At 39.7% G+C, this 23,837-nt stretch overlaps 1 protein-coding gene and 1 long non-coding RNA gene across 3 annotated transcripts in view; one reads left to right on the plus strand and one right to left on the minus strand.

Moving 5' to 3' along the window:
- Positions 1 to 23,837, plus strand: part of pde1cb (phosphodiesterase 1C, calmodulin-dependent b) — a 131,252-nt gene that overhangs the window by 92,574 nt on the left and 14,841 nt on the right. The window contains exons 4-11 of the mRNA XM_034703242.1: positions 9,424 to 9,537; positions 11,402 to 11,584; positions 12,965 to 13,031; positions 13,212 to 13,328; positions 13,847 to 13,987; positions 16,960 to 17,060; positions 17,968 to 18,096; positions 18,489 to 18,590. Of these exons, the coding sequence (XP_034559133.1) occupies positions 9,424 to 9,537; positions 11,402 to 11,584; positions 12,965 to 13,031; positions 13,212 to 13,328; positions 13,847 to 13,987; positions 16,960 to 17,060; positions 17,968 to 18,096; positions 18,489 to 18,590 (954 nt within the window). The remainder of the gene's footprint in view (positions 1 to 9,423; positions 9,538 to 11,401; positions 11,585 to 12,964; positions 13,032 to 13,211; positions 13,329 to 13,846; positions 13,988 to 16,959; positions 17,061 to 17,967; positions 18,097 to 18,488; positions 18,591 to 23,837) is intronic.
- LOC117826865 lies at positions 16,331 to 23,813 on the minus strand. Of its 2 annotated transcripts, XR_004634103.1 has the most exons (4): positions 23,725 to 23,813; positions 18,434 to 18,573; positions 17,102 to 18,133; positions 16,331 to 16,466 (listed from the first exon to the last, which is right to left on the minus strand). It is a non-coding gene; the product is annotated as an uncharacterized LOC117826865 (long non-coding RNA). The 2 variants fall into 2 exon arrangements; XR_004634102.1 differs by having other exon boundaries at positions 16,331 to 18,133.

The raw sequence follows: 23,837 nt of genomic DNA on the forward strand, positions 1-23,837 counted from the left end.
CAACAGATACAAAGCTATGTGAAATATTAATTGTATAATCAATGATAACAGTATGTCATGTTATAGTTGTGGCAGTTGACTTCAAATGGGTCAGAAAGCATTAAAGGCAACAATGTAAAGTGAAAGCTTTCCTTACTACAGTTACTGTAGATCATCAGCGTACCGATGTATGAGTGGATGCAAAATAAGATAAGGCTCGTATGTGTAGGACTAAAATCTTACTTTGGTGCCAAAATAGCTAAAACAAAAAAAAGAAAGCCCTTATAAAAAATACGACCTTCAAAGAGTACAATTCAGAGATCTCCAAAACAAAAAGAACCAGGTCTAACATTGAGCTTTTTTCTGTTGATCAGAGGCCAACTTCAGATTAAACCCTACCTCAGAATCCAGCCTAACCCCATCTATCTGTCCAAATGTAGATGTCCCTGGACCCCAGTAATTTATTGACGGTGCTCCCCTCACAAATCTTGAGTCACAAATCACAGAAAACGGGGAACCAGCTCTACTGACTCATCATGTTTTTGCAGGCCTTGTGTCGCTTATCAGCCCAAAAACCTGCATGTGTTCCCTGAAAGCATGCTAATCTCCTCTGGTGATTACATTGACCCCAGGCCATTGATTACACACAATCTAGGCTAGAATGTCATTGGAACACAGGCGGTGACCAAATTTTGCACCTGGCAGTGCTCTCATTCTCCTCTGCTCAAACAGCGCCATTTATCACCTGCCCTGCTTTCTACTGTGCAGGAAATAGACTGTAGTATGTTGCTTCGGCGTTTCAGAGCAGAAATGACATGTTCTATTGCAAATTAGGATGAAATGGCGTATAGGTTGTTTTTAAATTTCCTCACAGCGTGTGAAAGCAGGGGGAAAGCATTTTCTTATTCTGTATTATTTTTTGCTTGAGTGACAAAGCAATTCATCGGAAAGAAAAAGCTGTTTCTACTATAGCCTTTGCTGATAATTCCCCTTATTTCACATTCTTTTGTGGCTGTCACAACAGCTGTTGAGAAGTTGAGCATTATGGAGCTGTGCTATACACTGCAGGGTGGCTCTGGTTTGACACCAGATCCCCCCAGTCTTTAATTCCCCCCCCCCATCCTACACTGTGAGCAGGTCAGTCGAGGTCAAAGAGCTGGAGGCAGTAAGAATAGACAAGGAAAATGTTCTCATGCGAAATTCCAGCTGTAATCTCCTCTCTGTGCGCTCTGCTCACCCCTTTAAGGGAAAGCTAATAAATCTCTCATCTTCAGTTATAGAGGCAGACAGCTGGAGGCTCGTGCCTTTGTCCCGCTCTTTCTCTGGGTTGTTTAACCTGAAGGCCAGTGGGAGTTGTCAATTTAGTGACAGGAAAGACATCACTCAGGCGAAACAATAAAGATAGTGTGAGGTAAATAATTTACTTTTTGCTGATGGTGCATTATTTCTGGAGATGTTGATAATTATTCCCTATCCCCATACATTATTAAAAGTCTACCAGCAGTTCTGTTACAAAGCAAGTTATTAAAACCTTTGACCTCTGATGACTCTCTCAGTCATCTGCGTCTTGCTTCCCGGTAGTCATGGTCTTGCGAAAACACCTTTCCTACCCTAAAATCCCTGTTATTCTGACCTGTGGAATTAAAACACCTTTAAGAAAATCCACCTAATCCAATCCCTAGACAGAACAGACCAGCTTACAGTTCACCAAAAGGTCTTCGATGAGATATTCGATGTCCTCACATCATGACAGCTCAAGTACACATGCCAGTGTTATTTTTTATTCCGCACGTGATTCAAAACCATGATATCAGAGCTCCCACGGGTCAGGCTTCACCAGCTGACCCTGCAGCTGGCAGCAGCTGTTAGTGAAATATTGAGCTGTCAAACAAGAGGACATCAAAAGTCTGAAAAGCTCAGAGCAAACACCCTGAGCGTGTCTGTGAGCTGCCTCCTCTGCAATAAGCTCTCTGTCAAATTACAACCGTTTGCAGATGACACCATGCTGTTCACCATGATACAAAACAGGTTGCTGCATGTGCTCTGGTGCAGACACAATGTATTTATGTTTGGCTCAGAGGGCTTTCTAATCTGTGCAGAGCATGACGTTTGACCTGATTATATATTTCAGAAGACCACCGGCTCCCTGCTTATGATGCTCAGCCCCAAATCTTTGGCAACTAAACAAAACATGTCTTTTTTTTAATCTGCTGCAGAAAACTGAAGCTTTTGTTTTGTAATATTTCAGAAAAAATCAACTGTGACCACTTGGATTTGGATTTTGGGTGGAGCTTAATTTTTCCTGAATTATACATATACACTCATTACATTATATGCCCTGTTTGTTTGAAACATAGCCCGGTCCATGATGAAATCACATAGAACAGCTCGACAGTGTTACTGGTACATAATGTTTTCTGCTTAGGTAATGCTGACCAAGTGGTTTGATAAGAGTTAAAGCTGGGGTTGGTAATCAGATTTAGATACACTTTTTGTCATACTGGTTAAAATGATCTTTATGTCCTGATGGCAATCAATACATAATGTGTTCTTAAAAAAAGAGCGATAAAAGCCTCTATCTACAGCCGGAGTAAACCTGGGAAAACACCAACCAATCACCGTTTTTTGGGTGCCAAAATTTTAAACCATTCAAATTCCGTCCTGCCGTTCTGCCCGCCTCCTGCGCGTACATTTCCCCGGCGTGCACTCCGAGTCTCCGTCTCCTGCCTCTGCTTCCCCTGACTCTACTCACTGCCCCTCTCGCTCGACCTCAGGCCTGTCCCCTCTGACCCGATGAGGTGCTTTGCTCAGGACTGTAGTCCGGATCAGAGTCTAAAAAGCTCTCACCACGGGGGCTCTGACAAGCAGAAGAATTAAGGACATTCAGTAAGTCCTACAGAAAATGTAGATGTATTGTAGCGTCCGTCCGGACGCTGTAGTGATGACGAACTGATTCGTGAACACGTTGAGTTTTACTAACCGGTCACTGTCGGCCGTGATCACGCCAACCAACAAAGCAACAATCAATGTTTGAATGAATGAAGAACTTCTCCTCTTGTCTCTCCTCTCTCCTGCTCGCACACGCTACACCTCTCCTGATGCCTTCACTGACTGTCAACACTGTAGGAATTAAGAACATCTTCACTGAACATGTATAACAAACAGTAGAGCTGTTACAGTATTATATGTGTTATAACTTTTCTCCTGATATCGTGTCACCAGTACAACTGGATAATGCTAGAATGACAGTTGTGAGTACTAACAGCAGCCATGTTTGTTTGTGTTTTTAACTTTCACTATGATAATGTTATGGTGAGGACCGGTTTTGAATTAGTCACCATCATATGGTCGCAAGTCAGCGGCGCTCGTGCATGTGAGCGGTGGGGCCGTCGTTTTGAAGGAGCTCCGAGGGAGGAGGGGAGGGGTTAGACGGAGTCATGAGGAAATGCTACATTCAAATTCATGCTGGTTTTCCGAGACTACCAACCCCAGCTTTAAGGCATCTAGATGTACATTTTTGTTTCTATCACTACAGAACTTTATTAATTGATCAATAAAATGCACAACTTGCCAAATACTTGATACTTTCTTCTGCAATCGGTCAGCAGCAGCGGCTCCGTTCCTTTAAACTATCAATATTACCTACCGTTCGGGTGGCTAGCAGGATTGCAGTCTCCACATGGCAAAAGAAAGATGCTACTTAAAAGAACTACAGTACTGCACATTGTGGATTCAAGTGGGTACGGCTTGTTTCCTCTGCGTCTGTGTCTTATATACTGGTGCAACCTATATTCTGGGTTTTACAGCATCTTGCATCATCTATCCTGAGTGCTTCATGCACAGCATCCTCACACAGGACAACATTTGTGTTCAATGTTTTAACAGGCAGCTATCTTGAAACATGTGATTCAAACTTTTATGTTATAAAATTCTGAGAAAAAGATTTCCTTGTGGGCCGTTTCCAGCCCTTTCATCAAGATTAAGCCACTTTGCAGTGAATTGGATGTGAGAAGTTGATAATGAAGGAAAGTGATGAAATCACATCACATCCTCACTGCTAACTGTACAGCCGTAGCATATTACACGGCTGTGCTCCTCTGCCCTACCAGCTTTTCTCTGGCTTAAACAGATTTTTCAGTTTTGGCTCTGTGCCCAGGAGTTACTTTGGTTCTTAGCGTGTGCCATTAACCCAGCGTGTCGCCACAGTTTGTAACAGCAGGTGTAAAGAGCTGATTTTGTTTTGGTTGGCAGAGACATTGATGTGACACGCGTCCAGGCATTTCTTTCATTATCACAAAGTCAGATTTTAAATGGTAGATTTTTACTTTCGTCCAGCAACATGGGGCAGCTACGGCTCAGTGGCGGAGTCGGTCCTCTCTCAATGTGAAGGTCAGGGTTTGATCCCAGGTCCTATACTGTCCAGGTGCGGAAGTGTTCTTGGGCAAGACACTTGCCCAAACTACCCCAATGACTGATGAATGTGACGCTTTGCACAGAAACCTCTGTACAGTACAGCCACAGTGTATGGATGTGGTGTGAATGGGTGAATGTGCTTTCAGTGGTCAGAAGTCCATTTCACATAAAAATAAAAAAGGCAAAATCACCTTCCTCCTTATTGTTGCTTCTTTAACTGCAAGCCTTTGAAGAGGCATTTATTCACACACACACACACACACACACACACACACACACACACACACACACACACACACATACACACACACACACACACACACACATACACACACACACACACACACACACACACACACACACACACACACTGCGGAGCCGCCCTGGCTGCTCTGCATATCTTATAACTGAACAACAAAAATTGATTGCATTCAATTTAGTCTATTGTTATCTAAACAAAAGCAACAAGCTTATGACAAAGCTTTTTTTTTATGGCAGCATTAACAAACATTTATTCCAGCACGTGATATTGTCATTCAATGCTGGCTTCCCAAATAAGCCAAGCATGCCAGCTTCTTCACACATTCAAGATGTGAATTAAAGATAAATGGCCAAAAAAATAAAAAATAAAAAATTCCAACACTGTAGGCGTGTTCCAGTCTGATATGCAGCTCTGTTGAAGGCGGTAGGGTCGTTTTTTCTGTTCTTGTGTATTAGCAGGGAAGCTCATTGGCACACAGCTGTTCTTAATAACCATCATTAGAGCAAACCAAATCACATGTGCTTTCTTTTGATTCTAGAGTTGCAGCTCACCCCTCATCCATTCACTTCCTTATGACTCTTAGAATAGCTCCCACTAGCTAAAGACAGAAATACAAGTACACAAAGAAGCTTTAGTCATGCTCAGAAGTTTCCCTCCAGAGTGTTAAACCTATGCAAATATGTGATAAGTGATCACAAGGGTCAAGTCATCAATGTAGGGCCAAGATATTCCAGTAAAAAATGATTTAAAAATGTTGTAAAGATCAACTTTGGTTGAAACCTCACCAAAAGATGGACATGAGTGATATGGCATACCATCCATTTATGTTGAGTTTTTTTTTTTTTACTTTTAAAAGATACATTTTCAGGGCTGTAGAAAATGTTTAGACTGCTATCACACACACACAGGGGTGATTTCAATTTACACACACTTCTCCAGACCCAACTCTGGCCATTGAAAAAGGACAAACGGGTCAAACAACAAACTACATTCATGAATATTAATATCAACAATCTTTTTCTACAACTCTACTCAATACACTGAAACCGGTTTGAGGCTTTACTTTGTTATCCACTTTCAGGGGATGTAATCAATGAGAGCATCTGAAACCTCCTACTCTCCCACCTGTCTGCTTAATAATTCAACAACAAGCGTAGCCTCTGTGGGCATTCACTGTGAAAGGGAGTGTGTGACCTCCAGCACTGCAGCAGGTGGTATACTTGCAAAGAGGTGGCAGTGTGCAGAAATTAGGTTGCTCTTCTGTTTTGTGCGTGTGCCAGGGGTTGAGGATATGGCACAATAATAATAATGATCTGTTTTTATATTGAAATTTTCAAAACAGGGTTACAAAGTGCTTTAGAAATGAGAAAGAAACTAAAAGACAATAAAAGAGAAATGTGAGGAAGACAAATAAAAGGAAATAAAATCATGTTGGAAGAATAAAAACAACAAAATAAAAAATTAAACAAATCAAAAATCAGAAATGTAGAATAGAAAAATGTAGAAATATTAAAGATGTTAAAATATTTAATTTAATATTTATATATATATATATATATATATATATATATATATATATATATATATATATATATATATATATATATATATATTATGGCAAGCCGTTCAGGAAATAGTATATTGAATGAAAGTCTGAATATATTGAATGAAACTCGATATATATGGAATGAAGTCTGAATATATGGAATGAAACTCGATATATATGGAATGAAGTCTGAATATATTGAATGAAACTCGATATATATGGAATGAAACTCGATATATATGGAATGAAAGACTGAATATATGGAATGAAACTTGATATATATGGAATGAAAGTCTGAATATATGGAATGAAACTTGATATATATGGAATGAAAGTCTGAATATATGGAATGAAACTCGATATATATGGAATGAAAGACTGAATATATGGAATGAAACTTGATATATATGGAATGAAAGTCTGAATATATGGAATGAAACTTGATATATATGGAATGAAAGTCTGAATATATGGAATGAAACTCGATATATATGGAATGAAAGTCTGAATATATGGAATGAAACTTGATATATATGGAATGAAAGTCTGAATATATGGAATGAAACTTGATATATATGGAATGAAAGTCTGAATATATGGAATGAAACTTGATATATATGGAATGAAAGTCTGAATATGTGGAATGAAACTTGATATATATGGAATGAAAGTCTGAATATATGGAATGAAACTTGATATATATGGAATGAAAGTCTGAATATATTGAATGAAACTCGATATATATGGAATGAAGTCTGAATATATGGAATGAAACTTGATATATATGGAATGAAGTCTGAATATATTGAATGAAAGCTTAAATAAGTACTCTGAACACCACTTCTAATCGTATTGTTTTATTGTCATCAAAGAGAACTCATCTTTTATTAATGTCTCTCTGAAAATAACCTTTTGCACTTCTTTTTAGTGTTTCTGAGGGGACACATTTTCCTCTACCTCTGTAACCTGTGGTAATTTGGTCGTACTTTTTCATCACACTCACTCACTGTCAGATGATGCACACAGGTATGAGCTCGACCTGTTAACATTGAACAGGATGCTACATTATCACAAGTCATAACAAAAGTTAGCTAGCGAACTAGAGGACTGAACCACCTGAATAAAGAAGGGGCAATATCTTTAGCCTTTGTAGAAGTGTGTATAACCTGTGATATTTAATATTTTCATATTTTCACTTGTTTACTACCCTCCTAAATGCTTCTGCAGCCCACTGCTTCGTGTTCCTCTCGTCTCTCTGTGCAGACGGTCCGATCATCACTTTTGGATGAAACCAACTTAATAGAGAGGAGGGGTGGGTTCCTTTTTCCTATACGGATTGACTTAACAGCACATGCATTACCCAAGGGGTTGATAACCCCTTCATTAATTAAAATTGCAGTGAAAACATCTCGTGCCTCCCTCATGGTTGCATTACTAAAAGCTACGTCTAACCGGAAAACAAAATCACACCCCTATGATCACACCCCAGAAAGACAAGATGGCGCAGGCCATACATGACGTGATTTTTCATTCCATATATTCCGAGTTTCATTCCATATATATCGAGTTTCATTCCATATATATCAAGTTTCATTCAATATATTCAGACTTCATTCCATATATATCGAGTTTCATTCAATATATTCAGACTTCATTCCATATATATCGAGTTTCATTCAATATATTCAGACTTCATTCCATATATATCGAGTTTCATTCAATATATTCAGACTTCATTCCATATATATCGAGTTTCATTCAATATATTCAGACTTCATTCCATATATATCGAGTTTCATTCAATATATTCAGACTTCATTCCATATATATCGAGTTTCATTCAATATATTCAGACTTCATTCCATATATATCAAGTTTCATTCCATATATATCAAGTTTCATTCCATATATTCAGACTTCATTCCATATATATCAAGTTTCATTCCATATATATCAAGTTTCATTCAATATATTCAGACTTCATTCCATATATATCAAGTTTCATTCCATATATATCAAGTTTCATTCCATATATTCAGACTTCATTCCATATATTCAGACTTCATTCCATATATATCAAGTTTCATTCCATATATATCAAGTTTCATTCAATATATTCAGACTTCATTCCATATATATCGAGTTTCATTCCATATATATCAAGTTTCATTCAATATATTCAGACTTTCAATCCATATATTCAGACTTCATTCCATATATATTAATTTCCTGAACGGCTTGCCATAATATATATATATATATATATATATATATATATATATATATATATATATATATATATATATATATATATATATGTATATTTAAAAATATATATTTAAAAATATATATTTAAAACATTTAAATGCTGCACATTTATCTTTATCCACAAGGAAATCAATACATTAAAAAAAATGAAAAAGAAGACAGAGTTAGTTGCATAAATATTTCATCTTTGACAACAGCTGCTTTATATATATTATAGTTGAAATTGTCACCCACAAAAAAGCAATAGCTTCCACCTTTCTGCCACCATTAAGCTTTGATAACTTTTTTAAAACTCAATAATATTTTATAAATAAAGACTGGATCGCTCAAGGTTGTGAAAATTAAAACTGAACCAATCAAGGTCAAACAAGTGACAATGAGGTCTAGTACATTTGAGCTGTGATGTTTTCAAAAGTCACATAACAGGAGAGCCCAGAAGCATTTTTAATTAAAAAAAAGCCCACACATCCAAATCAAGCCTGGCCCTGTCTGCACACATCGGAGGTCTGCAGTACTCAGAATGAGAGACCTTTCAAACTGCTGATATTTTGACCTGTGGTAGCTGGGAAAGCAAAGGTTGAACTAAGAATGTCAATGATAGCGTCGTTATTGTTATTCCATCCTTAGCTTGAACTTATCCCACCTGTATCTTTCTATTTGTTCTCTTCTGAAAATGTTGTATTTTGTATATTGAAAATAAAAAGACAGTTTTATTTATTTTCTCTTGGCTCACAGGTAACCACTTTGTACTTTGATGTCAGTGATGCCTGCTTCTGTCCCACTTTGTAACTTACAACAAGCAACCAGTTTGTATTTTATTACAGAAAAGAATGATTGCTTAGTGCAGCAGGAACCAAAACCAGGTCAATCCAATACCAGAAACAATTAATTCATCATGTGGTGATAGCAGGGGAGTAATCCCATTTGTTAAATGACTGTTGTATCTCTGTTTTAGATTAAGATGTCTGGTGAAACAACTGGAGAGAGGAGAGGCTTCCCTCACTGACCTCAAGAAAAACCTGGAATATGCAGCGACGGTGCTGGAATCCGTGTACATCGAGGAGACGAGGTAAGGAAATGAGAGCTTCATGCAGTGGAACAAGTATTCACATGGTTCATTTATTGTGAAGAACAGCACAGCACTGACAGAGGCCAGACTCTGGGAAATGGATGACGATCATTAGTGCAGCAATTGACCTCTGCTTGTTTTCGTAGTCTCATGTTTGCCATTTCTTTCCCCTGTTTGGTTACTAAGTCTCACAACATTATGATGGATGATGAACTAAATACTTCTTTAAAGGAGCTAACCCTTTCCTAACTCAGCAGAACTTATATGCAATTACTGAAGCTGTACTGACCTTCATTCCTCTTCCCATCAGAAGGAAATACAGTATAGATTTAAAAAAAAATCGTATCAGTGTACGAGTTTTGATGCATTACTGTAAATTAAAAGTACAAGAAGAAGTAAACATTAACTCCAACATGACCAAACACCAATTTAAGGTACTGCTAACTTGTTTAAGCATCAGTCAAAAAGGTTTGATTATTTTAAAGGCAAGATTTTTTAAAAGAGTGTTTTGTTAGATGGGTGCAGCTCAAAACATTAGAAAATCTGTAAGAACATATGTTATTTAAAAATGTATAAAATGCATTTTACTGTGGTGCCGTTGGCCTAGCGGTCTAATCGTGCGCCCCTTGTACAGAGGCTATGGTCCTCACCACAGCAGTTGTGGGTTTGGCTCCTCCACCCCCGCTGCATGTCTTCCCCCACTCTCTGCTCCTCGCATTTCCTGTCTTTTTCCAGCTGTCTTATCCAATAAAGGCAAAAATGCCCAAAAACATGACTTAAAAAAATGTATATAAAATAATTTTACTGTTTACATTTTGATAATTATAGCCTACAGCAAAAAAAACCTCAAAATATGAAAATGTTCTATTTCAAATTTGAATAAATTATTATTCAAACAGCACAAATACAGGGTACATCTTGTTCATGAATATAAGAACGTATACACATAAGGGGAAAAAAGTGACTTTCATTGTATTTTATTTTTTTCAGCTCAACCTGTACAATATATTACTTGAATATGTCTGTACATATCAGCAAATATCAGTTTATAAGATCTCTAAAAAATTAAGAAAAGATATCTAAGGCTGTTGCAGGTCAGTAATAGGCTGGATGAACAATTTAATTCAGACTAAATTATGTGGCATAAGAGTTTTTGAAGGTGGACTCTTTCAAGTGCATTTAAAAGTCATGTTTAAGGATCCACTGCTCATATGGTAAGGTTTTAATAATAATTATTAATCCACTAAGATCATGAAACATCAATATTGTGGCTAAGCATAATTACTAGGTTTGGTTAAGGTCAGGGAATATACTAGGTCAATGCATGTCAATAGTCGAATGCAGGTCCAGAATCTGAGATATGAGCAGGCTTATGGAATTATATAAACCTCTCGTCATCTAGATCTCCCCAGATTAGAGCCGGCCGTGGCATGACCACTCCAGGATGGAGGAGGATGAACTCTCCAGGGCAGAATCCATGTAGCAGCGTGATTGTCAATGTGATGTGAATGCTTTCTCTCTGCCATAAGAACTTGTATTCAGTTCAGAGGGTGGAGACCAACAGGCTTTGCTCTTGATCCCCTGAACATATCAACATAACAGGGTGGCTGCAGAGAATTATATCACACAATTGGATTCAAACACTCCCGTCTGAATGTTCTAAGAGGCCTGGATGTTTTTATCTTACATAAGAGGTGATATTATTTGATGGGCACTTGGATTTGAGTTTGATCCCCTGTAAAAGTAGAGCTAGGATAAATAAATATCTAAGTAAGCCTTTAGTGTCTGCATCCCTCTGTATTCCCTACTTTTGTTCCTTTTCTGTGTGTCTGGCTTGTAACTTTCATCCCTCGCTTTCTCCCAGGCGTTTGGTGGACACAGAAGATGAGCTCAGTGACATCCAGTCAGAGTCGGTGCCATCGGAGGTGCGGGATTGGCTGGCCTCCACCTTCACCCGACAGATGGGCCTGATGCTGCGACGCAATGAGGAGAAACCTCGCTTTCGCAGCATCGTGCACGCCGTGCAGGCTGGCATATTTGTTGAGAGGTAAATATATGTGTGTGTGTGGGGGGGACACACAAGCACACAACCACAACCACATCCAGGCAATCTGCCAGTGATGTTAAATAATTCAAAGAGACTGTCACCTTTATCTTTCCTCCACTGAGGTTCAATCTTTCACTGGCCAGCCTAAACAAGTATAGCCTGGAGCAACTTGAAGCATCTTTTGTTTGGCCAACATCATAAAGGGACAGCCACACTTGTCTCGCATGTTTCAAATACTTTAAACAATGGAATTTCAGAAGAAACTATAAGAAAAAGTGTTTTTCTGTCTTTTCAAAACGCTAACCTTTTAGCATTTATATATTTTATTTTAATTTGTTTTAAAAACTACAGTGGAGGATTGCAGCTACTTTTAGGAGAAAAAGAAATAGATTTTAAGAATAAAGTTGTAATTTTATTGAGTCAGAACATTTTGGATGAAAAGGCAATGGATTAACAAGAGATAGATAAATACATATATACATAAGTAATATTTCCCTTCAAAATAAAATAGCTGAAAATTATGAGTACATTTACAACATCTCTTAATCTAAATTCTTAAAATGTACATTTTTCTCTTCTATGACATGGCTCAAAACTTCTGTCATAGAAAATGTATTATGACAAAACTTGCATACTGTAGGTAAACCAGTGAACAAGTTAAAAAAAATAGTTTAAAAATCACAGCCTTTAGGAAATATGTGTGCGTTCGCTGCACAGTTTCTCACTCACCTGAGTCGACCATTCATCCTCACAGCCTTGGCAAGCCTGGCAAAGCACTATCATTCAAAGAGTTGCAAACAGCACCCTCTCCAAGGATGTGCTTTATCACACACTAACATGCAACATGCATTTGTTCAAACCAATAAGCCTCAAACATGTGAGCTGTAATCTGACTTAATCTTTTTTTTTCAGACGGTAGTCTGTTTTTTAGATATCCACTGAGAAGGAAAGACTGGAGAGAGGGGGATAAAAATTAAAAAGGTGGAACGGTGATGAAAAATGATGAATCCACTGTTTTTAGTTTGACAAAAAGGGTATTCATCCAAAAAGGCCAACAAGTAATACAGTTTTTAACTCTTAGACATTTACTTCTATAAGTCAAGTGTTATATTCTTCTTGTGTTGTTTTAGCATTTTATGCTAGTTGGTTTTGCACGTTTCTAGTAAACAACTCTTTACATATAACCACACTCAAAGTTATTCAAGTCGTCTCTCAGCTTAACCTTCTCCAAACAATTTCATACTGAGTGTGTTGATTTGAAGGTTTTAAAAGGTTCTTGGTGGGGGATCTCCCAGGCTGTGGTTTGGGGCCGGTTTAGTAACCTCTGGTGTCTGCAGTCAGCGGTGTTCTCCATTTGATGTTTTTATCTCCTCCAAACAGGATGTACCGACGCACCTCCAATATGGTGGGACTCAGCTACCCCCCGACTGTCATATCTGTGCTTAAGGTATTAATGTGTGCACACGTCACCACACCCTTGTGCTGATATCAAACAACAACTTTGCACATGCTGTTGTCCTGCAGCAGTATCACTCTTAAGAGCGGTTGTCTTATCATTTCAGTGTAGAAAATGACTGGAATGTTTGATAAGAATAATGAAACATTTGATTTCTTCTCCCTCACACAGAACGTGGACAGGTGGTCCTTTGACGTCTTCGCTCTAAATGAGGCCAGCGGGGACCATGCACTTAAATTCATATTCTACGAGTTGCTCACAAGATATGACCTTATTAGCCGCTTCAAGGTAAAAGCCCATTACCCATCTCTGGTATACCTTTTGTTTGTGTGATTAAAACAAGGAGACACTAAACATATTCAGTACAGACTATAATAACCTTCACAATCTCCCTTCATCATACATGTTTTGATGGGAGGGAGGGAGCACTACTCTGCCCCTTAAGCGTGAGTTGTGAGTTGTTGGATTTTAACAATGGCCACATCATCTCATCTGAGGCTCGTGGGGCGCACTCTCCTACAGCGACTTACAGCTGAGGACACTCCACTTGAAGTGACAGCATTTCATAGTAAATGACACAGGCAATGAAGCTGCAATGAATATGTAATCGCATAGCGCAGGAGCCTAAAGATTCTCAACCTATGATTTTATGGCATCAATTTCAGAAGCTGAGGACACTGTGCATGGTTGGAAATTGTACGTCCTTGACATTTAAATCAGACTAGATGGCTTTGAGAAGTTTTTTTGTTACAGTCTGTTGTGTGTTTCAGCTCATAGTGATGTGCTGTTGTGTTCTCTACCATCAGATCCCAATCTCTGCAGTGGTGTCATTTGTGGAGGCCCTAGAAGTGGGATACAGCAAACATAAAAACCCCTACCACAACCTGATGCATGCCGCTGATGTCACACAGACTGTACATTACCTGCTACTCAAGACCGGCATGGTGGTGAGTAGGATCAATGGTACAACTTCCTGATGAAAACATATCGAGTTCAGCAAACTTGGAAGATTTTGTTTGATTCCCAGTGGACACTCAGTCTCTGAAATAAAATCTTGTATCATCTCCTCAAGGCCAGTTTGGGAAAAACAACCCATATTTTGAAGAGTACCTGTCAAAATATGACACCCATTAGTGGTTTCAGCATTTAAAATCAGATGTTTTCTGTCTTGTTGCCAAAATGTTACTTAATTTACTCCACGCTGCTTTTGTTCTTATTCCATCTAGTGACCCATATTTCACTCCTCCCTACTAAAGTGACTTTAGGGCATTTCTGTTACAAGATTAATTTCACAAAAAAGGGAAAAACTCTAGCTTTGCTACAGCCGATTTCAAAGTCCCCAACCAGCCAGCCGCCCCCGCTTCCAGTGTTTTTATTTAATCACCTTAATAAGGTGGCTGCGACAGCTGTCGACATGGTACGTTTCTGTGGGCAGTGCCTTGCGGAGTAAACCGCATTACTGCTAGAACCCCAGGCTCCTGGGAGAGCAGGAGAACAGCATCTATCATTTCACAGGCCCTCCAGACTCCATTAAATCAACAATCAACAGGTCATTCATAAAGCCAACCCCATGAGGGAAAAATACTGAAGGATGGATCAGCCGTCTTACCCCACCCTCCTTGCCCCCCCTCCCTCCTGTTCTTAATGACTTCTCCATCCCCAACTGTTGATTAGTCACCAATATTGACTTGGCTTCCTGGGCTAAATCCCCACTCTGTGTACGTGAGCACACTGAGATTTAAGCACACCTCTGAGGAAAATGTCCACTCACAGGTGTGTGGTTGCTGCACACACTCACAGATTAAACATCGACTCCCACAAATAAAAGCAACATTGTGCACACACACAGGTTCAGTCTGTTTAATTCACATTAGTCACTGTTGACTTCGGATTCTTGTGGCCATGTGGGTGCTCATTTTTATGAAACGTAATTTCACAGCAAGTGTTTTTCTGGCAGTCAAAAGAATAGTTTGACATTTAGGAAAATAAGCGTATTCACTTTCATGCTGATAGTTTGATGGGAAGATTAATACCCATCTCATATTTACCACATTAGCATATGATGATGCCTCGGGTGAAGCATTGCACTGGTTGTTGATGTTGTTGTTTTGGGGGTGGAGTGTGGTGGCGGCTCACTTTTCTTTGTTAAGCTGAGTCATTGTACACAGAGCACGGCAGGATCAACAGTATGACGAGCTGTAACCTTTGCAAAACAATCGTCAAAAGGCAGAACAGTAACACTACAGTCTGTCAGCTACTCCCGCAAACTCAGTGAGATGATGGCTGTCAGTGAAGTCGGCTAAATCCCCTTTGAACAAGGCAGCTTTTTAAGCTTAAAATTGGTTTTGAGCCAGAGTGAAATGTGCTGGCCATCACACAATCCTGCAGTACTTAGATTGTGTTGTACCCAACTGTTCCTCCAATATTTTAGTTCAAAGCTCATGTTGTGTTTAACCAGTGTCCAATGCAACACCAGCAACAAGGTCCTCAAAATGACTTTATTAGGGGCGCCTGTTCAGCTCAGTTAGAGCTGGTACACTCAACCCCAACCCCACCAAAAGAAAAGGAAAATTTAGAAGATTAAATCAAGACCAGGTTTTTTAACCCCTTAAACCACTTAGACCCAGTCTCCCCCCCTCATCCCCTTTGTTGGTGGGCCTGATCTGGATATGTAGCATTGGAAGTGTTCAGGTGTCCACTTGTAGCCCTTTGTAGTCAGAGCTATATTCACTAATTACGTTTCAGAAAGAAAAATGCAATAAAATGTAATTAAAAAAAAGTCCTTATGGAGAGCAAAAGCAGGTGGAACTTATTCCAGGGTAATGACATCCCAGCTCCCGTCAGCAGTAATTGGACATCTGTCATTTTATCTCTATAGAGAGACATCTGCATGCCATTTTGTCTAGATGTAGCCATTCGAAATCAAAAGATTTTACTTGAGGATCAAACTTGCTTTATGCTGAGTTACGAAAGACAAATAATCTTCTCTGGCTAACTTGAATGCATCAGTTCTATAAAAAAAAACATTGTAAAGTTGTTTTCTTCTCTTTGTGAATAATAAACCAAAAATTGCAGCATTTCTGCTGCAGATGTTCATGCCACACAGAAAGGGAAGATGTTTGACATTAGCATTGGCTACACCAGAATTACTGAGAAGTTGGCACCTGTTCCCCGACACATGAGGTTGTCAGACAATGATTGCTGATAAGTTGTCTGAGATTTGATCCTGAGTAGAAACTTTCTTCCTACTATAGTTTTATTGTGGCACACATGAAAACAGCATACAAACATGAAAGCAGCATTTTATTTTCATATAACTTTCAACAAAAAGTGAGAAATTGTGTTTCCCAAACTGTCAAACTCTTCCTCTGAGAGTTGCTGCTGCTTTTAAATGATCCTCTTTTTGCTTGTAGTCAGGAGTCATGCCTGGAAAAGGTTTCAACTTGATTTGAAAACTTATATTGAATAGCACGATGTGTATTTTCCCCCCTGCGACAGAGAGCATGACTTTTTCATTTTTTACTGGGTATGGGGTGACAGAGCGCTGAGAGGGAATGAGCCGAGGAGGAGTTTTAAACAGACAGTTTAAAATGTGAATCCCAACAGAGCTTGTCCTATGGAAAGATTCCGTTTTGATTTGCTGACCTTTTCTCCATCTTCTCCTCCCCGTTGCTTCTCTTTCATCCCTGACTTTAATGTATTCACATGCCAAATACCTCTCTCTGCATCCTTTATATCATTTTTCTCCTCTGCATCTTTGTGGCGTGATGAAACATTTCCTGCTCTCCCTTTTTCCTCTTCACTGGCTTCTCATTTCTCTTCTCCATCTATTGTTTATTTCTCCTCCTCTACATCCTTCTCAATATAATTTCTTCCTTTTGTCTCTCGCTCCCCCCTCTCTTTCTTTCGTTGCCTGCAGCACTGGTTGACTGAGCTTGAGATCTTTGCTATGATCTTTGCGGCAGCGGTGCACGACTACGAGCACACGGGGACCACAAACAACTTTCACATCCAGACAAGGTAATGGATCATAAAATCAAAAATGCATGGCGCAGACTCACCCGATCAATGTTTTCATTTGCAGCAGGGGGCCTTTACACTGACACTGAGATCGCCTGCAGTGCAGTAATAACACTGGGGCAGGACGCGACTCCACATAAACTCTGTTCTCTTGAGAACTTGAAGTAGAGAGAAAAATTGTAAAGGCAGCATTTGCTTTGATTATAATTTGGACAGTTACATCTACACACTTTATAAGTCTTGAATGTGTGCTTATTTCCACTCTTAAAGTTACTGTACATTTTCCACAGCCTCCATGAAATCCTCCAGATTCATGCTAATTTAGAAAGTTGAACTTTTTACACTTTATAAGAACAAGTTTGTGATATTAGAAAACTTTTCTGGTTACTTTATTCTCAGTTTCAAATCAAATTCACAGATTGTTTGTCTGCAATTTGTTATCCAATCCATTGAGCCATACATTTTTACTTTAAAGGTTTATACCTCCAATTCAAACAATATTATCCTTTAAATTTTTCATAAGGAGGAATTCTTTTGGGACTTTTTCTTTCTTGTTGTTGGTTTTTCTTCCTATGAAAACATAAAGGACATCCCTCTTTCCCAGATTTAGGAGCTCAGAGTTAAATATGAATCTTTGCAAAGAGAGCAAGCTGCATAAACTGAATGATGTTTTATGTACTCAGCTAGTTGCTGCATTGCAACAAGAACTTTCCTTAAATGCAGACAGAAAGCTGCAGTAGTGGAAACTTGAATAATGGCTCAAATAAAGGAAGAGTTAAGATCTTTGAACACCAAAAGCTGATCCATTAAAGAAGTAACATCATCCATTCGGCTGTTTCTCTCTCTATAAGATGTTTTTCCCATATAGTCCAATGAAACACAACTTTTTTATGCTTCTCTCTGACAGGTCAGACACAGCCATCCTGTACAATGACCGCTCAGTGCTGGAGAGTCACCATGTCAGTGCAGCATACCGCCTGCTGCAGGACGACGATGAGATGAACATCCTGTATAACCTCTCCAAGGATGACTGGAGGTCAGTGTGACAGGAACTTATGCAGACAATGGAGGAGCTGGGTGAAAGCAAAGGGAAAGAAAAGTCAGAGATGTTGTAGAGAACAGATCCAGATAAGTTTAAAGGCAGACGAGACATGCAGGAGACAGACAGGTCAAACAGAACAGTTCCACAATGTACACATTTAAGTTTCAAAACCTTTTTATTTCTTATTTATGAGAATTAAAATTATTTTTGTGGAAGGGAAAGGACTCAACAACAATCAAACTTCTGTTAGACATGTTTAAGAAAAATTATAAAGAACTCTCTGGTAGCCTTCAGCTTTCCCCAGCCTCCAAAACAAGTCAGCCTTCCTTACCTTTGACTTTCACAGGTCATTCTGCAGCTCATAACTCTTCTTTCTCTGCATCCAGAGAGCTGCGGGCTCTGGTGGTGGAGATGGTGCTAGCCACAGATATGTCGTGCCACTTCCAGCAGGTGAAGGCCATGAAGAACTTCCTACAACAACCAGAAGGGTGAGTCACCTTCTTAACTACACTGCTGTTTACACTCTCTGCGCTCACTCCAGCATTTTACATCCTTATTAACCTTGTCAAAATGCAAGTGTTCACTCACCACCCGTTGTTTTCAACCCAATTAACCCTGCCCTGAAGGGTGCACCCAAAGTGGAACGCAACAAATATTCATGTTGACAACAAACAGATTTTTCCACGTGAGTTAGAGGGGATATCTGTTGCTCTGGTGTCATTAACTCGCTGCATACAAAATACAGTATTTTGTTGCAAATTTGCACCAAAGGCCATGAGTTATACAACATGAGAATACATGTTAGCCTATTACTATAGGTCCTCTCAGGCACAAACACAAGGTAGTTTGTGTTTCTGTTATGCAGCAGAGTTATGGGGCAGTCAAACCAGACTTGGCGTGTTGAATTTATTTCCACACTGCGGCGAAAAACAGCCCGTGGTAGAAACATTGTTGGCAGGATTGCTGGCACACTACGCTGCAAGAAATGCTTCAAGAGAATATTAGCCTTTAAAAAAAATCAATGTAGTGCTGTCTTATCCAGCACTCTTCCTCTTCTATAGGAGCTACTTATTCTTCCACTCCTCTATGAAGCTGCTAATTTGCAAGCCCCCAATCTTCTGAAATGTGATTGACTCCTGCAAAATGAAGATCCCTGAAAACAAAAAGTTTTTCACCCAAACTCTGAAGCACAGACACAGACTATTATTCCTCCTACTTTAAATTTCGCAGTAGACACCACGCTCCCCAGCAAGTACTTTTCTCATGACCATATAACCCGACTACATCCATCAAACTGCCAGATAGAGGGGCATGATTCACCAACCAAAAAAAAAAACATCCCCACAGCCTTAGAGTTCAGTCACTGCATAATATACACCACTCCATGTAGATGTAAGGCTTACATGCAGCCTGGGCCATGAGAACCCAGTACTTTTTGCTGTGTTTAGTTTGACCAGTTTGATCATCTAGAGTGAATGATACAGCAAAAAGACGCCTTTAAACTTGAAATTATCTTTAAAATAACAGTGGTGTTGTTTGAGTTACATAACTCCAGCTTTGTTACTTAGTTAGCCAGCTACCCAGGCGGACTATCTTCAGTTCAGCCTGAGACTACAAAAAATCCATTGAAGGATCCTACCCTTGAATTAGGACCATAGACTGTATAAAATATGGACGTAGTGTCTGTGACTTAACCCCTCTATTTCTGAAGAGCTGTTTTGAGGCCAATCTTCGACGGCACTCATATTGCTGCCGTCGAGCGATTGTGACGTAAAGAGGTGGGCTTTGAGCCACCTCGCTAACAGCTACAGTGTTCTCACAGTCAGCTGTGCCTCTCATTGGAAGACTCGTAATCTAAATATCTTCGAAATTGCCGAGTTAGAAAAAAAATTCACCCCCTGCAGTGTGAGCCGATCGAGAAATGAGCTATCCAGACTACACTCGTCTTTTGTACCAGGCTGTAAACATGTTTATTTCTACTGTAAAGATCGGCTTTTTTTAATTGGTGTGTATGAGGTTTCCGTTACATCTGGAGCCAGCCTCAAGTGGACACTAGATAAACTGCAGTTTTTTTCACTTCCGCATTGGGCTCATATTTTTAGACCAGAGGTTGCTGCTTGATAAGGTCACAGCTTCACTGTTACAATATGACTGCTTCCTTAAAGTGAGGAGCCCCCTACTGACTAGATGTAATATATATCATAGAGACTTCCTCCTCCATTTTAACAGATGGGACATGGTTCACACTTTAAAATTAAAATACACCTCAAATAAAATGTTCTCGAACATGGTTTCTGTCATTATAGTTAGTTCTTATATTGCAGAGCTATGTCCAAGTGTTCATTGTTGAAGAAAAAGGGTTTTAATTTGTTATTTGATGAAAGGGGTTTTTTGACAAATGTGGCTCCTGCTGTGCTGCATGCACCAGAAAAGCAGAGTTCAGGGGGAGAGGCAAGAGGAAACATAACTCATAAAGGCTGATTTATACTTCTGCGTCGCCCCTACGCAGCAGGGGCTGACGCGGACATGAGCCCCACATACTTGTGCGTCGATGTGTCTGTGTCGCGCAGCAATTCTCCTCCGAAACGCTTGAGGGCAGTGTGGTCTCTCTGATAGCCGGTCGCCTGCTTCCGGTCCTGCTACGATCTCTGTTTACTTTTCCACATCGATTCAGAGCGTGTTCTGTTAATCTACAGCTGATACATGTTGCTGTTTATCATACAGACATGATTACATGAAGAATAGAGAGGAGGAGATGAAATACACGGCCGATGTGTGGCCGATGTCCGGGATCCCGGAAGTGCTGTGAATGCGGGAAAGACAAAGCCGTCGAGCGGACCAATCACAGAGCTTGCGGTCCGCGTTGGCTCTACGCGTAGTTACATTTTGGAGGAGGTGCACGTCAGCTACGTGCGTAGGCCTCTGCGTAGGAACGGGAGCTACGCGGACCTACGGCGTAGGCTACGCCGTCGATTCGACGCAGAAGTATAAATCAGCCTTAAGTCATTTAACTTTCCACAATTGTGAGTGTCTGTGTTAAATCAACACAAGAGCCTATTGTGTTGTAGACTGACCGGCCATTGCACAATTATTGGTTAGTGGTAACCCCACGGCTCCCCCAGTCTTACCCTACAGCGCCATCTCTGGCTTCAAAAACATCACTAGTGCAGTGTGTCAGTTCCAGTCATGCAGGTCTTTTAGCTTCACATTTGTACAGTGGAGGTGGAGACGCATCATCCATATTATCATCCATTTTAATACACAGTCAGTGGTTTATCCAGGGAGATTTCGGGGCTGTATGCTGAAATGTCCGCGCAACTATTGAAGATGGGTGTGGCTTGAACTCCTGAATTTAAAAGGGGTGTTAGTCATAGTGTGCTCTACTGGGTGTGCTCTACATGCAGACACTGAGCTGCAGTATGTGAACAGAAATAAAAAGGGCGCCATCAAGCTAACTATCATATGACGTGATGAGTCATCACTGCTGAGGTAGCTGAGATGAGTGTTCCAAAAGCGTTTGACCTTTCGGTGATTCCTCTCACTGTGATAATGCAGAGCACTCGTCACGACTGGAGGGCTGCAGTGATATGGAGATAAGTAACTTCCTTGGAATATATGAACAATATAAACCTTATATAATTGTAAATACACTTCAATGGTGGCTGACTGGAAGGTAATCATCAAGGTACAGTCCAGCAAAGGATACACACACACATATGCACACACAGAGGCACATGAATGAGAGATTGCAGTCTGCAGGAGGCTGTAATGCTGAATAGACTCTAATGTGCAGTAATTCAAACCAGTGTGCCCCTGGCCTGCTTAGAGTGCACTTCAAGACCCAATCTGCCACAAATGGAAGGACGGGAAATTTGAGCAAGTCGTTCTGACCCCTGTTTAACCTTGTGCCTTGTGTGTGTGTGTGAGTGTGTGTTTGTGTGTGTCTTTGTGGGTGAATGTGTTCGTGTGTGTACTCTCTTCGGTGTGCCTATTTTCCATATTACTCGGTGTCTGACAATTCACGCCTCAGTCCATTAAACATGATATTTTGATATGGTTATCAGGTGGTATCTCAGACACCACTGATGTCTGATGAGGTGAAATGAAGCGTCTTCACACTGAGTTCCAGTGGAGAAAAGCGATTAGCCTAATGGAGGCGTTTTGATGGAGGAGATTTTTTTTCTCTGTCTTTTTGGATGGATCTGATTCTCTATTTTTATGACAAAGCTGACAATTTTGTTTTTTGTGCCCTGACTAATAAACATGTGTGTATATTTCAACATCTGTTTTACGAGCATTTGACAAGGGATGCTTTTGGATTTGCTTTCACAAGTTTGGCAGATCAAGGGTGTTGCTGTTCGATCTGTGCCACCAGCAGAAATCCCGAAAAACAACAATATACTGAATAATAGTGCAATAACAATAACTTGCTGCATTTTGCACAAAAGCTCTTAAAACATTTCGATAGTCTCACTGCAGGACAGAGTTGCATGTTTCTTTATCACCATGAACACAAACACTTTAGTCTCCTGCTGTCAGAAACACTCCAACCACATGTGATTATTCAGCACTAACGCACCATAAACAGATTGAACCACTGTTTGAGAATTTAAAGAATTTACTAAACCATTTATGAAAATATAAGATTTGATGACAAAGATTACCTTCGAAGGTTTTACTTCCTACATGTGTCGCTGCTTCATAGAGTATTTGAATTAAGCTGGATTGTGTTGTGGATATACTTAGTATGACCTGTGTGCCCCTCTTCTTCTACTACTTCCTGTGTGTTGCCTTATGAATGTAAATTAATTTGAACAGGCTGCTGGATAGACTTTGACTTTCCTGGAGGGGGGATCTTATAAAGGCTTAAATAAAGGATTCATTGTAGTCTACAGTTGGAAGCAGAGAGCTTGAGGGTGAGTGTAGACGACAGGTAATGGTGCCATAATTATCAAGAGACATATTTTATATTTTTTAATGGGATTTCAAGATTTTATGAGCCAGACTTGCCAGACAGAAACTATGCAGACTTTTTGTATTTCATGTATCTGCAGTCAGAGGTTGCAGTAGCGTGTTTTGAGGGTACCTACATTTATCTTGGGGATCTCAGTTCCACGCATCTTTGCAATTTGGCAGCCCACAGGGAGTCTATAATCAGTTTACCCATTTGCACAGTTGTGCAACTAATTTGTGATCTCTTCTGAGATCTTCAATATCTTCCTCATATCCTGTTGGATAAGGAAGACGACCCATGTCGGTCAAGGCAGATGTCTGTCTGACTGACTTGAGTCTGGTTTTGCTTGAGGTTTCTGCCTGTTAAAGAAGTTGGTCCTTATCATTGTAACTTGTTAAATGCTGCTAAGTGCTCTGCTCATGGTGGATTAAGATGAGATTAGACTGAGTCCTGTCTGTAAGAGGGGACTGGATCTTATCCTGGATTAATGTTGGGTCCTTGTTAATAATTTAACTTAGAGTAGCGTCTAGACCTGCTCTGTTTGTAAAAGCATCTTGAGATTAAGTTTGCTGCGATTTGGAGCTTTACAAATAAAGATTGATTGGTTGATTAATGTGCAGATTAAAATACAAGGTTTTAATAGACAAAAGAAATAAACAAAAACTTACTTAAATCAAAGTCCATTAGAAAGTCCACAAAAGAAAGCACATGGGTATCACAGGGAGCAGGAGACAGTGACACCATGCATAATTAACCGACACAGAAGTGCGGAAACACAGAG

Source organism: Notolabrus celidotus, chromosome 15, assembly GCF_009762535.1.
Source record: "Notolabrus celidotus isolate fNotCel1 chromosome 15, fNotCel1.pri, whole genome shotgun sequence".
NCBI lineage: Eukaryota > Metazoa > Chordata > Actinopteri > Labriformes > Labridae > Notolabrus > Notolabrus celidotus.